At 33.8% G+C, this 16,217-nt stretch overlaps 3 protein-coding genes across 3 annotated transcripts; all 3 read right to left on the reverse strand.

The window, feature by feature from the left end:
* Positions 1-1,444: 1,444 nt before the first annotated feature.
* On the reverse strand, positions 1,445-5,714 carry LOC148585204 (cellulose synthase-like protein H1). The gene is made up of 9 exons (XM_088516197.1): positions 5,458-5,714; positions 5,045-5,369; positions 4,835-4,960; positions 4,292-4,408; positions 3,956-4,168; positions 3,742-3,856; positions 3,414-3,589; positions 2,083-2,433; positions 1,445-1,993 (listed from the first exon to the last, which is right to left on the reverse strand). Exons 1-9 carry the CDS (start codon positions 5,712-5,714, stop codon positions 1,445-1,447), a joined length of 2,229 nt encoding a protein of 742 aa, XP_088372323.1.
* A 4,162-nt stretch (positions 5,715-9,876) lies between these two features.
* LOC148585205 (cellulose synthase-like protein H2) lies at positions 9,877-10,740 on the reverse strand. Its single transcript, XM_088516589.1, has 2 exons — positions 10,513-10,740; positions 9,877-10,425 (listed from the first exon to the last, which is right to left on the reverse strand). Exons 1-2 carry the CDS (start codon positions 10,723-10,725, stop codon positions 9,877-9,879), a joined length of 762 nt encoding a protein of 253 aa, XP_088372715.1. The 5' UTR covers positions 10,726-10,740.
* Positions 10,741-11,345: 605 nt separating this feature from the next.
* LOC132183364 (cellulose synthase-like protein B6) lies at positions 11,346-13,678 on the reverse strand. Its single transcript, XM_059596793.2, is given in 8 exon segments — positions 11,346-11,587; positions 11,748-11,862; positions 11,965-12,093; positions 12,095-12,181; positions 12,305-12,421; positions 12,513-12,638; positions 12,999-13,326; positions 13,422-13,678. Coding segments are annotated over 8 exon segments (1,374 nt in total). The 3' UTR covers positions 11,346-11,372.
* Between the last annotated feature and the right edge of the window lie 2,539 nt (positions 13,679-16,217).

A 16,217-nucleotide genomic window follows, 5' to 3' on the forward strand; every position in this document is an offset into this window, starting at 1 on the left:
AAAAAATATGTTTTGGCAAAAGCTTCATTTTTAAGATTTTGCTAAAAGTGCGTTTTGACCATTTTTTGACCCTTAAAAACACTTTTAATTTTTTTTACCAAACGGGTATACTTTTTTCTTCAAATAGACTTTTTGAGTATTAAACGCACACACTTTTAGGCCCCTCAAACGCACACCAAAACAAGCCCTAATTAAGTCAAAAGACATATTAGTAATGATAAATGTCACCGCCAATAAATTTAGAACTTGAATCGAGATGTTGTTGTTAATGATAAGTCATCAACAACAACTTTAAGTCGTTGCTGATAAACCCTTATCATATGCATGCACCGATGACAAAAGTCGTATAACACATTGTTTAAGTACAATTTATCAAATTAATAATTTTCTAGGAGATGCTGCATTAAGCTAAAGAATTACTTGGGCTTATTCTTAAGCCACGTAATAGATCGAAAAGATGGATGATGGAGATTATAAAAAGGTTCGCGAAAAAAATATGATAAGAGACTAGCTAGGTCTCAAGCCAAAGCCTTAATAGATCCAAAACCTCACAATTTACCAAAATTACGTATTTATAAGTTTCAAATATTCCGACAAGGAATAGTACTAAATTGTCTGTCTCTAGCTAATTCTTATTTCTTAGTAGACAAACAATACTAATTACTTATGTGACAAGGAAAATACCTTTCTTTTACACTAAAAAGACTCAACATAAGTAGGAGGTTGGAGCTAAACTACTCCTCATAAGTAGGTTTAACTCTGTACATAAAGTTTTGAACTTTTCCTAGACGGAGGAATAGTATTTAAGGATGGCATGACAATTTGTGTTTGCGTATTGAGTTTGAAAAATGTCGAGATATTGGTATATATATCAATTCTAACTTAACATATTTAATTAAAAAAGTCAATCTCTTAAATGTAAACCTGCTAATTTTATACTGTGTTAATCTGTGGGTCGTGACAAAATTATCTGACATACCTTATGTTGTGTGTTGAGTTCGTGACTTGTTAAGGCATAGGTATAAAACAATATGTGTCAACTCTAATCTAAATAACTTCATTAAATGGATCAAGTTTTTAAACTCTAATCTACTAATTACGTATTAAATTTGTGTTGGGTTGTGTCAAAAAGTGTGACTCTAAAGTATAATAGAGTAAGATTTTTATTTTTTATTTTTTAATATAATATATAATAGAGTAAGGTTAAATGTATGTAGTCTCTTGTTTTTGTTCATCTAGAATACGCTGACACACAAATCATTTAATTCCCTAACCATAAGTGGATGTCATCATGTGCACCAAGCTGAATTCAATGTTTCCAACAAAATCAAGTACACTCAATCTGAGAAAAATGCAATTGTTTGAGTATGTATTCATTTTCAACAATTTGAATCTTACAAACAATTATATGAGAAAACATTATTATTAAAACAGGAACAAAGTCTCAACCCATTGTGATCCTTCTACAAAAGTACATAAAAAGTAGGGCCAAAGCAGCTGACTTGCATATGGTGGATATGGGGATCCCATGCTTTCCTTTCCCAAACAACCCTTTCAAAAATGGCCACAAGCATAGCACCAACCATACACTACACAAGACCTCCCCTAGCCCTGACCCATGCACATCATGAGCTGGAGATTGCAAGTTCAACAAGCTCACAACCAATGCCGTCAAGTGTAGCAGCAAAATGGTTGTGCCAGGCACAAAAATTGGGGACTCATCGAAAGTAAACCTACCAGCATCATCATCATTGGTAGAATCACTAGATTGGTCTTTTTTTGTAACTTCAAATACGGTCTCAGATATTCCCAACAACTTCAACATGACACTCAGAAATCCAAAGAACCATGCATTTATGGTGGTAATTCTTGCCATTCTTTGGTTATTCCACCAAGCTCGGACTGATTGGCCAGTTCTTAGGTACTCGGATAAAGTGTATAGGTTGTAAATGACAAAGAGAGCAACTAGTACATAAAATGCTGGTTCTTCAACCTACAAACACATATTATAAGCTATTAAAATGAATAATAAATCTATGAAATATTTCTTGAATATGTTATTGTTCATGAGCTTCAACTCACCTTTGGTAAGAAAAAGGAATTGGTGACGATACAATATGCTGGAAGAATAGCATAACATAGCTCAGGGATGGAGCGTATGCCCCACGAGAAGAGCCACAAATAGGTTAAGCACTGCCTGAATCGGAGCTTCTGAAACATGGTGGCAAATATGGGGCAATTTTTGCTTAATAGAATTTCAAGCAAGCCAGTGGCCCACCTTTTCTGTTGGGTCATTGCGGCTGGCCCACCCGAGGGTGCACATCCTAAAAAGGCCGGTGGGTTTGGCGTGCAATAGATAGACTTCCAACCCTTTTTCTGAATTGTTAGCCCAGTTAAGACATCCTCTGTTGTCGACCCATATCTCCAGCCTAACTGAAATGAGATGACTACAAACATGAGAGCAGACCTAAAGATACAAAAATCATAATAATTATGACGATAATAATGATGTTTAACAGAAGACATGTTTCCCTTTTTTTCTTCCTTCTATGATAAGAGAAATACCAGAAACTAAATTTTTATTTCATGACTACCTTTACAATGCTGACGTGGCAGTCTCAATCAAATCTTAAGCTAATATTGTAAGATAATTATTATATGATAAAAATAAAGTTTATAGCATTACTCTTAATAATAGCGTTTCAATCAAGCCAATGGAAAAGGTCAAAAAAAGAAACTTGTATACAAATAATTAAAAAAGCATAGGGTACCACTATAATGACCAAACATCAGGGATGACGGCAGGAATATAGTTTCTGAAGGGCCACTAAAAACAAAATGGCAAAAAAGTTTTTTCAAATTTTTAATAAAAAAACTTATATAAATATATTTTGTTTCCAACTTTTTGGGCCGACCCCCCAACTTTTGTCCTTAATGTGAAAGATCAAAGATTTTTATTTTTTTTATTTTTTTGTATGGGACACAAAAGTTGAAAATAAAGTTAAGGAATATCATATTTGTTGTTGATCATCATTGTATTTTTTTAATTTTTCTATTCAATGCGGAGAAGAGGAAGAGTGAGATCATCATTGTATGTTAAATAGAGAAGTAGGTTATTGATACATCTTCAATCAACAAAAAGCTAATCCGTAAAAGTCAAATCCCAATACAAAAATAAGAGAGAGAGAGAGACATGTTTGTTCAACTTTTATATATATATATATATATATATATATATATATTAACAAAGGCCGATTCAAAAACTGCTACATCTTGTCACATTAGCATAATAGTATTTTTCATTAAAGAAACCTTGAACAACTTTTAAATGCTTTGTAACATATAATGGAGCCACTAAAAATATGTTAATATGAGCTCTGAATTTGGGATTTCCATATCTTTTGGTTACTAACCTTCGTACCCCAGCAAGTACTATATTCGTAGCCGCAATTGGCGACTTGGTGTGCTGCTTCAATGGAGTCCCCAAGATGGTTAGGTGGATCTCTCTTCCCTTTCAAAGTATTAGCTACTGATTTGATCAACTCCTTCGAACTCCCGAATTCTAAAACCTTATCCTCATCCAATTTCCCTGCCAAAGGAGAAAGAAAAATACTAGTCACACATAAATGAAAAATCATTAATGTTGGCAATAAAAATTAGTTGCATAGGGTGTAAGGACAAATGGATTTTTGAGAATGAAATTTTCTTATAATTATTAAAAATCAATGTTAATTTACTTACCATTAATTGGTTCCACAGTATCTGGAGATTGCCCATAAATAATTTTTCGTCTATGAAAACATCCTGTTCCCGAATAAAAAGGTCCTTGAATTCCAGACGTTCCATGTGTCATATACTTTGTAAACATGCAAAATATAGTAGGTGATCAATAAAAGAAATAAGACGAAATAGAAGACTTATTTGTAAGTTAAGGATTTAAATAAATTTTACACACTTCAAACAAAACCACCAATTGATTGCCATATGGGTCATCCTTTAATCCATCATAGAACTTTTGTGGGAACTGAACATATGCACTTTCTTCTTCACTCTTGGAACCAAGTAGCAGGCACATTGAATGTAGAACAACTTTTGGATTGTTAACAAACATATCGCAGTCTACATTCAGCATATATGGAGCATTTGACATCAATCCAGAGACTCTCGCCTATATATTACAGAAACAATTCAAAAGAAAAAGAAATAACGTTACGATTAATTAAAGTTATCTTCAAGAACAAAAAAGGGATATAGGTTCTAAACTACTTTTGCATAAATAGCACGATCTTACTAAAACATTCATGGCACCCGCTTTGTAATGGTGTGGATGCTCATGTCGCTTCTCCCTAGATACATAGACCAAATGCGGTAATCCATCCGGAAGGCCTTCCTTGTTCTCCAATATCACCTACAATAAAATAGAAAATGTGTGAGCCACTAAAGTCTTTACTACAACTTCCTTACAATCTTACGAACGTGGAAGTTTATATTTTATGAAAATGAGTTACACGAATATTGCTACGTCACAATACTTTATATTTAGTAATTGACATGACAAGTGTAATGTTGATTGACATTCTAATTTGTAAACGTGATATGTCATGTGAATTGTTAGGTATAGTTAGTACTAAAAGCTATAATACCCCTAACAACACTCCAACAAAATTATCTTAATTAAACGAGTCCTTTCGAAAATTAATTGCTTGTTCTCCAAAGGCTTAGTGTCAAAATATAAAAATTAAATTCCCATAAAAGACACAGGTCACTAGTCCTGGGATTATTTTGCCAATTTGTACATGGCCAACAAAATCTATATATTATATATTGTGTTTACCTTGATAATAGTCGGATGGTTATTGTGTTCTACATTTGAGAATTCTGAAAACTCCCCAGTAAAATCACATGGCCTGGACTTTTGGGAGGCATTTTTAATTTTATGGCAGAGTTTCTCATACTCAACCTATAAAAGATAATGTTAAATCAATATTAGCAAATTTGTCCACAAGTGACAAGCATTTCTTATATTGAACTGGTTATGGATTACCTTTATCGATTTCCATTCTTGTTGGAATTGCCAAGAGCTATCAATGAAGGATAAAGAGTCATTGAAAAAGTATTTAAAAGGGGCTCTGACTTGAATATTGTGCTTCTTACAGAATGGAACCCAAAGTTTGGCAAACTTTGAAGCCTCGACAAGAGAGTAGAAGGTAAGAGGAGATCCGCCATCATCGGAAACATAACAAGCAAGCTTGTGAGCTGGATAATCAACCGCCAACAAAGAGAGCACGGTGTTTATTGTGATGATAGGAGGTTCAAGCACAGAATCCGCAGTTGTCACAAACATGTCCACCGAGGGAAGCTCGGTTACCCTATCAAAGAATAATATAAGGATCAGATGAATATGAAAGCTTTCCACTAAAATCTTTATATAACATGTTATAAAAACATTTGTGTTACCTTGGCAAGAGGTTGTCCGGGTATGTTTTGTATTCGACAGGATTCCATTTGTTGCTTACGACTAGAACCCAAGTGAAGGTGAACCATGACTCGCATAGGAAGGCAAGCAGCCAAGTGAGGCCATGGTCTTTGAGGAAGAGGAAACGATAAACAAGGAGAGAAAAGAGAAGGAAGAGGATTATGACATCAATTGCTCTTTGTACGGTGTTTTTCCGTGTAATTTTTTCACATAAAGGAAGAGTGGTCGAAGTGGCCATGGAGGAAGAAAGAGATAATTAAGAGTATGTCTGTTCGATCTATTGAAGGTGTTTATTCATTTATACTAGACCGAGTTGTTGTGTAGAGTCCTCTGACTCACACGAGTTCAACCAACACGAATCTTATAACCTTCTTTGATGAGGTGAGATGGTCAACATGAAGTTCTGAGACGTGGTGGTGAAGTCACGTGGCTGGCCTAGCTGCAAATTCTCTCTCAACAATGTTTACATACTTTTTTTTTTTTTTTAACAAACCGTCATTCATTCAAACAGAGAGATTATAGAGGACCGAAAGAAAGAAAAGTAAACTTGCTAAAACCCTAATGAGACAGATCTCAAAAAATAGGAATGAGATCATAAAGAAAAAAAAAAAGATGCGAATGCAGCTTGAGAAAACCCTTGTTGCAGCGCATACTGGTGATGGATAGATCTATCGGGAGTACGAATACCTCTAACAAACATCTAAACAGGCTTCCTAAAAAACCATAGAGATTTAGATGAAAAGTAACTGTGAAAAAAAGGTTTCTAACCAAAAACTAAAAAGAAAAGAAAAAAAGATCAACTCTAAAGAGTCCCATCCAACTTGGGTTAAACAATAAGCAACACAACCACGGGAAATTACAGAAAATTACATAAAGTAACAGCATAGACTCAAAAAACAGCAATTACTTTGGAGAAAGTCGTCGGAGGCGAACTGCATGGCGCGTGGGACCCATGCGCCGGCAAGTAAGACCCACACGCATGAGCGACATGGTGATAGAGAGAGAGAAAGCCGCCGCTTGGTATACCAAAAACTGCGGCAACTTTTCTCACACTACACTTTTGGAAGTGCCACCAATCCATTCGGAGAATTTAGACGTCTTTTCCTCTTTTCTGTTCATTTCTTTTGTTGAGTGAGATTTGAATTTTGAACATATATATATATATATATATATATATATATATGTGTGTGTGTTTTTGTTGTTGATTTCTCATATTAGGTTTTAGACTCACTATTCTTGGAAGAGTTGGTTTTTTTTTGTCGTATATGGTTTTTTTTTTTGGCTGCTTCATCCCACTATTGAGAGTGTTTTTTACTCTCAATAGTTGTATATTCGTTCTTTGGGTCTCAATTATTGGAGACTAATAAGGAATACATTTACATACTTACCCAAAAACAAATAATAAGAAACAAAAATTAGGCTTCTAGTAAGGAGGATCCTGCAAGAGCAATTAAGGATCCTTCCTGGCCAGACCAGAATGGTCTCATTTCGTAATGTGTAGCCTATTATTTTTCTATTTAAAAGAAAAATGATCAACAATAAAGTATTTTTAAGTATTATTTCATATTATACAGTATACTATATTTTAAATTTGAGAGGTTGAAACTCCCCCAAATGTCCTTTCAGTGTTTAATTAGTATTTTATTTTAATAGTAAAAGACAAAATTGTGAACTGGACAACTTAATATCATAGACAGGCTTATGTGAAGCTGAGGACCATGACTACTATTATACTATATTTTTGAATTCAGTAAAATGACGCCATTATTTTTATTTATTGTTTCTTGGCGGCAAGTGAAACATAATTATATGACATAATGGCTGATGTCTATGTCTCCTCTACTATTGCTAGTGACTAATAAATGTAAATTCAAATTCAGACTTATTAATTATATCTAAATTCAAGATATTATTTTTATATTGTTTAATTCTTGACCACAATTGACAACACCAATCAGATTTAATTAGTGTTTTAAGCGAAAATCTGGTATAAAATTTAATAGTCCAGGGCATGTGCAATTTCTCAAAAAAAGAGAACATATGACATAATGGGTGATGTCTACATGTCCTGGACTACTAAATTTTAGGGTAATAAGCATCAATAGTGATGTGCGCGGGGCGTAAATTTTTTGTTTATTATTATTTTAATTTTTTTAAAAAAAAATTTATGCTTGGTGTGCTTTATATCATTACCCTAAATTTTATACTAGATTTTGGCTTAAAACTAGGGGTATCAAGGCAATTACAGTTAGTGGTTATTGACAATAACCGCTAACCGTAACCACCTTAGCGATTAATAGATTTTACTAACCGCTAACCGCTTAGCGGTTAACGGTTAGCGATTAGTGAAATAGATAACCGTCCGCTAACCGCTTTTTCAAAATTTGGCTCATTTTTTGGCTTCTTTTTTTGGGCTTTTTTTTTTTTGGGCCCAATTACTATAAAAAGAGCCCATATTGAAAAATAAAAAATATTTGACCCAAAATTTACATTTACTTGTACTTTAAAAAAATTTTCTTAAATATTAAATCATAACCGGTTAACTTTTTTTATGATTATTTTTTTTTAAAAAAAATAAAATAAAATAAAAAACAACATATAAAAAAAAATAAAAAATTCAACACAACATATAAAAAAATGTTCAGAATTCAGACAACTGTCACAACATATAATGATAATACATTAATACTTAAATTGTGTTTATAAGTAATACATTGATCATTGTTTAATCTAATCTTAATTACTTAATTTGATATTATACGAATCACATCATCATTGTACATTAACAATATGATTCACTTGAAGTCTTGAATAAAGTATTTGAATTGTCATTGAATTATATGATTAAGTATTGATATTATACATTTATATTATTCATATGCATATGTAGACTTATATAAACTTATAACATACATTGGAAATAAGTCTTTAGATATTTAATTGTTGTATTACTATGAATTGGTATACTTATGAGTTATGTCATATTATATATGTATAATTTGTTATTATATAATAAAATGATTTAATGATCAAGTGATTATATGATATAATCATATAAATTATAGTGATAATATATTAATACTCAAATTGTGATTTAATGATCAAGTGATTATGTTATATGTATAAATATTTTTTATAATTATAATTATAAAAATATATTATATAAAAAGGCGGTTAAGCGGTTAGCGGTTAGCGAAACCACCCGCATTGACACTCCTACTTAAAACACTAATTAAATCTGATTGGTGTTGTCAATTGTCATAATTATGTCTACTTTCCTAGGGTTTTCCTCCTAAAGCATTAAGTGCAGCTCTCTTATATTTGGTTATTTTTCTTAGAGTTAGAGAAAATATAAAAAAAGTTATAAAAAGTCATCTACAGCAGATTTTCTATATCCCTTCTAAATATTATGATCGCTATAATACAACCCAATGTATAGGGTTGCACTGTACCAATCCTTGTGCTTAAAAAAAAAAAAAAAAAAAAAAAAAAAAAACCTCACTCTCTCCTGAATCATTAAAAAAGTAGAGAAATAAAAAAAATAAAAAAAGTAAAAAAAATGATATTTAATTAGTATATGGAATGATAAAGGGGAGCTATTATAGAGCATATGTAGATAATGAAGTAAAAAGTAGTTTTGATCCTTAAATGTAGAAAAAATGACAAGGAAGCTGGTGATAATTTTAGATGGAGTTCCCAATAGTCTTATTTTTAAGCCTTTTAAGTACATGATTTTTTAATTTTTAATTTAATTTAATTTTTTTTTTGTGTGTGTGTTACTTTGAAAATGTGGTGATTTTTAAAGTCACTACTTAATCAAAATTTAAGAGTGATCAATCACAAGTCAAACAGTGATTTTAAAAGTCACATCATTCTTGGAGGGACACAAGAGTAACTTCTACCATTACTCTTCACACGCCTCTCCCTTTATTTATTTATTTATTTTTTTTGTAAAAAAGAGGATAATTTTTTTTTAAGTTTTTAAATTTTCAGTTATATATATATTTTGTTAAGACTAACACGTGTCACCAATTTATTAGCATTGACATGGCACCTAACAGAATTCATCAAATGTTTTGACTAATTTCACGACAGGGACTAAACTAATTTTTGGCATATCTTAGAGACCTATTAGTTCATTTTGATTCCATTAAGAGTTTTTTTTTGACATGTCCACACAAGAGGGGGAAGGGGGGATTTGAACTAGTGACCTCCGCTTCATTAGACGTGGTCCTAGCCGATTAAGCTGTCTCTTGGGGACGATTCCATTAAGAGTTAATGGTAAATCAAGTAAACTAAATGGACTAATTTTGCATTTTTTTTTTAATTTTTATATGAAAAGAGTGATAGTACCCAACAAAATATTTAATGGGTTTATTACTAATTGCCTGACCAAGGGCTCAACCCATAGTGGTCTTTCTACACAAGTGCAGAAAGAGTAATGCCAATGCAGCTGACTTGCATATGGTAGATATGGGAATTCCATGCTTCCCTTTCCCAAATAGCCCTTTCAAAAATGGCCAGAAGCATAGCACCAACCACACACTACACAAGACCTCCCCTAGCCCTGACCCATGCCTATCATGAGCGGGGGGTTGCAAATTCAACAAGCTCACAACCAGGGCAGTCAAGTGAAGTAGCAAAATGGTTGTGCCTGGCACAAAAATTGGGGACTCGTCGAAGGTGAACCTCCCAGCATCATCATCATTGGAAGCATCACTAGATTGGTCTTTTTTTGTAACTTCAAAGACGTTCTCTGATATTCCCAAGAGTTTCAGCATGACACTCAGAAATCCAAAGAACCATGCATTCATGGTGGTAATTCTTGCCATTCTGTGGTTATTCCACCAAGCTCGGACTGACTGGCCAGTTGTTAAGTATTCGGATAAGGTGTATAGGTTGTAAATGACAAAGAGAGCAACTAGTATGTAGAATGCTGGTTCTTGAACCTACAAACACATGTTATAAGCTTTTAAAAAGAATAATATCTATGAAATAGATCTTGAATACGTTATTGTTCATGAGCTTTACCTCACCTTTGGCAAGAAGAAACAGTTGGTGATGATACAATACACTGGAAGAGCAGCATAGCATAGCTCAGGAATGGAGCGAATGCCCCACGAAAACAACCACAAATAAGCCATACACTGCCTGAATTGGAGCTTCTCAAACAGGGTGGCAAATATTGGACAATTTTGGCTCAATAGAATTTCAAGCATGCCAGTGGCCCACCTTTTTTGTTGGGTCATTGCAGAAGGCCCACCAGAGGGTGCACATCCTAAAAAGGCCGATGGATCGGGCGTGCAATAAACGGACCTCCAACCCCTTTTATGGATTGCAAGCCCAGTTAAGACGTCCTCTGTGGTCGATCCATATCTCCAGCCCAACTGAAATGCAATGACCACACACACTAGAGCAGACGGAAAGACAAAAAAATTATAATAATTATGACGATAAAAATGATGTTCATTATAAGAGTAATGTTTGTTATATATATATATATATATATATATATTTTGACATGTCCACACAAGAGGGGGGAGGAGGGATTTGAACTAGTGACCTTCGTTTCATAAGGCGTGGTCTCCAGCCAATTTAACTATTCCTTGGGAACTATTTATCATATTTTTATTCAACAATTAATGCTGTCGTGATAGTCCCAACTAATCTTTAGATTTTTTTTAACAAAGACTCATCTAAGGGTTGATTAGGATTGCTACGTCAATATTGTGAAATTAATAGTTGTTGGATAAAAAAGTAGTTTTGATTATTAACGTGACAGTAAAAATCAGCCACACTTTTTTTTTTTTTTTTTTGTTTTAACCCTCATTGATCCAAATACTAATTTTCATTGACACATCGTCCCAGGGTCTAATATCCATTGAATATATATAGCTCAACTTAGGGTTTCCATAATTTTTTGGTCACTAACCAGCTCTGTACCCCAGTTAGTACTATATTCGAAGTCGCACTTGGCGACTTGATGTGCTGCTTCAATGGAGTCCCAAAGATGGTCAGGTGGATCTTTGTTCCCTTTCAAAGCATGAGCTATTGATTTAATCAACTCCTTTGAACTCCCGAATTCTAAAAGCTTATCCTCATCCAATTTTCCTACGGAAGGCAAAAAAGAAAATTAAAATACTAGCCATTCAGAAATGAAAAATCAATCATGTTGATATAAAAATTAGTTGAAATAAGGAGTAAGGATAATTGAATTTTTGAGAATGACATTTATAATTAGAAAAAATAAAATCAAAGTTAGTTCACTTACCGTTAATTGATTCCATTGTATTTGGAGATAGCCCGTAAATAATTTTTCGTCTATGAAAACATCCTGTTCCATCGTAATGAGGTCCTTGAATTCCGGACATTCCATGCATTATGTACTTTGTAAACATGCAAAATATGGTAAAGTACTTGATCAATAAGAAAACAAGGACAAATATAAGACTTATTTGTAAGTTGAGATTTAAATAAATTTGACACACTTCAAACAAAATCACGAGCTGATTGCCATATGGGTCATCCTTTAATCCATCATAGAACATCTGTGGGAACTGAACATATGCACTTTCTTTTTCACTCTTGGAACCAAGCAGCAGACACATTAATTGCATGAAGAACAACTTTTGGATTGTTAATAAACATATCGCAGTCTACATTCAACATATAGGGAGCATTCGACATCAATCCGGAGACTCTCGTCTGTATATGACAGAAACAATTAAAATGAAAAGGAAATAACATTAGGATTAAAAGTTATCCTTAAGAACTAAAAAACTAAATGGATTCTGAATTGATCGTTTGGCATAAATAACATGATCTTACTAGAACGTTCATGGCACCTGCTTTGTAATGATGTGGATGCTTATCTCGCTTCTCCCTAGATACATACACCAAATGCGATAATCCATCTGGAAGACCTTCCTTATTCTCCCAAATAACCTATAATAAAATAGAAAATGTTTGAGGGAGTGCAGTTTCTGCTACAACTTTCTTACAATCTTAAGTACACAGAAGTCTATATTGAGTTTACCTTGATAATAGTTGGATGGTTTTTGCGTTCTACATTTGAGAATTCTGCAAAGTCCCCCAAAACATCACATGGCCTGGACTTTTTGGCGGCATCCTCAATTTTATGGCAAAGCAGCTCATACTCAACCTATATATATACAAGATCATGTTAAATCAATATTATCAAAATAAATAAATAAATAAGTAAATTTAATAATGTAATTAATATTTTAATAATTTTTCGTGTGTGTACTCCAATACCTTAATAATTTAATTAGCATTTTAATACTCTCTTTCTATTATATACTCAAACTTTTTTTAATGGTAAATTTAATTATCAACTATTCAAACAAATTTAATGGGGAAAATTTAATTAATATTTTTACAAATTCTGAAGACCAGCAAATTTGTCCACAAGTGACAGGCATTTCTCATACCTATCCCATATCAGAATTTATCAAATAAAGAAATAACCAAATTTTGACAGCGAACTTGGGTTGTGAATTACCTTCATACTTTTCCATTTTTGCTGGAACTCCCAATTAGAGCTATCACTGAAGGTTAGGGAGTCATCAGAAAAGTATTTAAAAGGAGCTCTCACTTGAATATTGTTCTCCTTACAGAATGGAACCCAAAGCTTGGCAAACTTTGAGGCCTCGACAAGAGAGTAGAAGGTGAGAGGAGAGCAGCCATCATCGGAAACATAGCAAGCTAGCTTGTTAGCTGGATAATCAACCGCCATCAAAGAGAGCACGGTGTTTATGGTGATGATAGGAGGTTCAAGCACAGAATCTGCAGTTGTCACAAACATGTCTACCGAGGGAAGCTCGGTTACCCTATCAAATAATAGAAGGGAGATGAATAAGAAAGTTTTCCACTAAATTAAACCTTGATATATATGACATGCATGTTTGAAAAACATTTGTGTTACCTCGGCAAGAGGTTGTCTGGGTATGTTTTGTATCCAACAGGATTCCATTTGATGTTCATGACTAGAACCCAAATGAAGGTGAACCATGATTCGCATAGGAAGGCGAGGAGCCAAGTGAGGCCATGGTCGTTGAGGAAGAGGAAACGATAAACAAGGAGAGAAAGGAGAAGGAAGAGGATTATGACATCAATGGCTCTCTGTGCAGTGCTTCTACGTGAAATTTTTTCACATAAAGGGAGAGAGTTTGGAGTGGCCATGTCTGTTCTATAATCTATTGAAGGCGGTGTTTAAACAAACCTCTAGAGGTGTGTAATATTAAGGAAAATACGTCAAATCAAAGCGCCTTCCTAACTTCTATAAAAAACATCCTATTCAGTCTTTTGTGGACTTAGCCAAAAACAGAAAGCGACGTCGTAAGAAAGATAGCGCATTGAATTCTAGAAAGCAGCCTCTCCGTCGTGAGAGAGAAAACAGTGGCAACTTTTCTCAGTCACACTTACACTTTTTTAGTGCCGCGCACTGTCTATAAAATGAGAGAAGAAAAACTACTCCAAAAAAAAAAAAAAAAAAAAAAAAAAAAGTTAAATACTAAATATCTCCTTTGGGTTTTGTTACTTTATTTTTTCTCTTTTAGGGTTTGATTTTTATCACAGGAGGTCTATGTGATTTTGATAATAGACCAAATTAGTTATTCTGTCAGTTAACCGTTAGTTGACTTAACAGAAGTCCACGTTGACCAATCAAATGTTGACACGTGGTATTTACTTAATTATTTTTTTAATTAAAAAAAAAAAAAAAACTAAGTAGGACCCCCTTGGCCATTTAGCCACCCCCATCTGGCCGGATGGGAGCCACCCCCTTGGAGCCAAGGGGATGCCGAAACCACCCCCTAGGCTCCAGCCACCCCTAGTACCTATTGGGGGTAGTTTTAGCCACCCCCATTCGGCCAGGTCACTCCCAAATTTTTTTCTTTTTCTTTTTTTTTTAAAAAAAAAAATAAAAAAATTTTAAGTAGGTGTCACGTGTCAACATTTGATTGGTCTACATAAACTTCTGTTAAGTCTGACAGACGACTAATTTGGTCTATTATCAAAACCACATGAATCTCTTGTGATAAAAATCAAACTCTAGGATGAAAAAAATAAAGTAACGAAACCCCAGGGAGTATTTAGTATTTAACCCAAAAAGAAAAAAGAATATTCAATTGTGGTTTGCCCTCTGTCTCTCTCCTTTTCTTTATTTTTCTTTTTGATGATTGCTCAGATATCATGCTGCTAATTAAGCAGTTCTAATGTATGATTGCTCAGATATTCAGAAATTTCAACGACAACCATCACCCACATCCTTTACAGTTGCCAAATGAGTAACGTACGTAAACGACAAGATTAATGTGAATCTGGACAACGTAATTTCGTAGATAGGTTCACATGACATATCCGAAGGTAGAGTTGAATTATGTTGACTATATCTAAATTCATGATATTATTTTTAATTATTGGTCTTAAACACGAGGGAGAATATAGGATGCTTTAGCGATAGACATGAGAACTTCAATAGACTAAAAGATTATGTTCCTTTTAAAATAATCAATTTGGATCTTATCTCTTACTATTGGGATCGATCATGTACAAAAGTAATGATAGATGTTACCATTGTGTCTCTTTTATGAGTAATGATATAAGTCTTCCTAGAATTTTTCTAGAGTTATCCCAAATGTGATGTGACTTTTAAAATCATCGTTGAATTAAATATTAATTTATTACAAATTAAATGATAATTTTAAAAATCCTATCAATTTTAGATGAATACAAGAGATACACAAGGGTGACCTATATATATATATATATACTCCTAGTACAATACCTGTAATTTGTGCAAGAAAAATGATATTTAGTATTCTCCCGCCCTTCATTTTTGAAAATCAACCATTGGATTTGTAGAATCCACACATTCACTTATTTAGGTTTGACAAATCCAATAGTTAATTTAAAAAAAATAATAATAATAATAATAGGTTAAAGAAGGATGAGAGAATACTAAATAGGGTTTCTCTTTGTGCATGCACTACCTTTAATATAGGCAATTCATTTCAAATAAATGATCTATATTCTACTTGTGAGCCAACTTTGCAGGGTTGGAGTCCTCCATGAATTAATCACCTCTCCGAGAGTGCTGCTGTATCATTAGCAACCCCACCACCACCTGCAAAGGTGTTTCTGCCCCCACAGCCATCCATCCATTCTCTTTTCTGTTCCTTTATATATATATATATAAGATTTAACTCATTAGATCCTAATTAAAAGCTGTTGGAAACCAATTCTAAGAGTGACATGAGAAAAAAAATGAAAATGAATGAAATACATGAAAGCGTGCATTGAATAGTGTTAGTTCTTGTTTGGCAAATTCAGTGATCAAAACAGAAGTTCCAAAGCTCCAAGATCCATTTGAAAGACAAGGGTGTCCAGACACGAAGATAGAGATGTCCAGACACAATTTCTAGCATCTCAGTTTTCCCCAATGCAGTGGTTGTCCGAACATGGTGCTAGGCTATCTGGACACGCTTTCCAGCAAGTGTATATTTGCTCTTTCGCAAGATCCTATCCGGACATGCACTTACCCTGTCCGGACACCTTGTACGTATTATGCCCAAAAACGTGTTTTTAAGTGGGCCTAGGTCTAGGGTTTTGTATGAGAGAAGCACGAATTTTAGAACCCTAGAGTTCGTGAGAGGAGACGAGTTGGAGGCTTGTCGATCTTACAGAGTCAAGGTCTTGCATCGGTTTGTAAGTGTTCCTA

Source organism: Corylus avellana, chromosome 5 (assembly GCF_965113065.1).
Source record: "Corylus avellana chromosome 5, dhCorAvel1.hap1.2, whole genome shotgun sequence".
Taxonomy (NCBI): domain Eukaryota; kingdom Viridiplantae; phylum Streptophyta; class Magnoliopsida; order Fagales; family Betulaceae; genus Corylus; species Corylus avellana.

Excerpts from the sequence above, each read along its gene's own strand:
- LOC148585204 (XM_088516197.1), bottom strand. The coding sequence starts at position 5,714 with ATGGCCACTTCGACCACTCTTCCTTTATGTGAAAAAATTACACGGAAA. Across the intron at positions 5,370-5,457 it reads CCGGACAACCTCTTGCCAAG|GGTAACCGAGCTTCCCTCGG; the intron begins GTAACACAAATG and ends ATTCTTTGATAG. Across the intron at positions 1,994-2,082 it reads ATTCCTTTTTCTTACCAAAG|GTTGAAGAACCAGCATTTTA; the intron begins GTGAGTTGAAGC and ends ATGTGTTTGTAG.
- LOC148585205 (XM_088516589.1), bottom strand. The coding sequence starts at position 10,725 with ATGACCCAACAAAAAAGGTGGGCCACTGGCATGCTTGAAATTCTATTG. Across the intron at positions 10,426-10,512 it reads ACTGTTTCTTCTTGCCAAAG|GTTCAAGAACCAGCATTCTA; the intron begins GTGAGGTAAAGC and ends ATGTGTTTGTAG.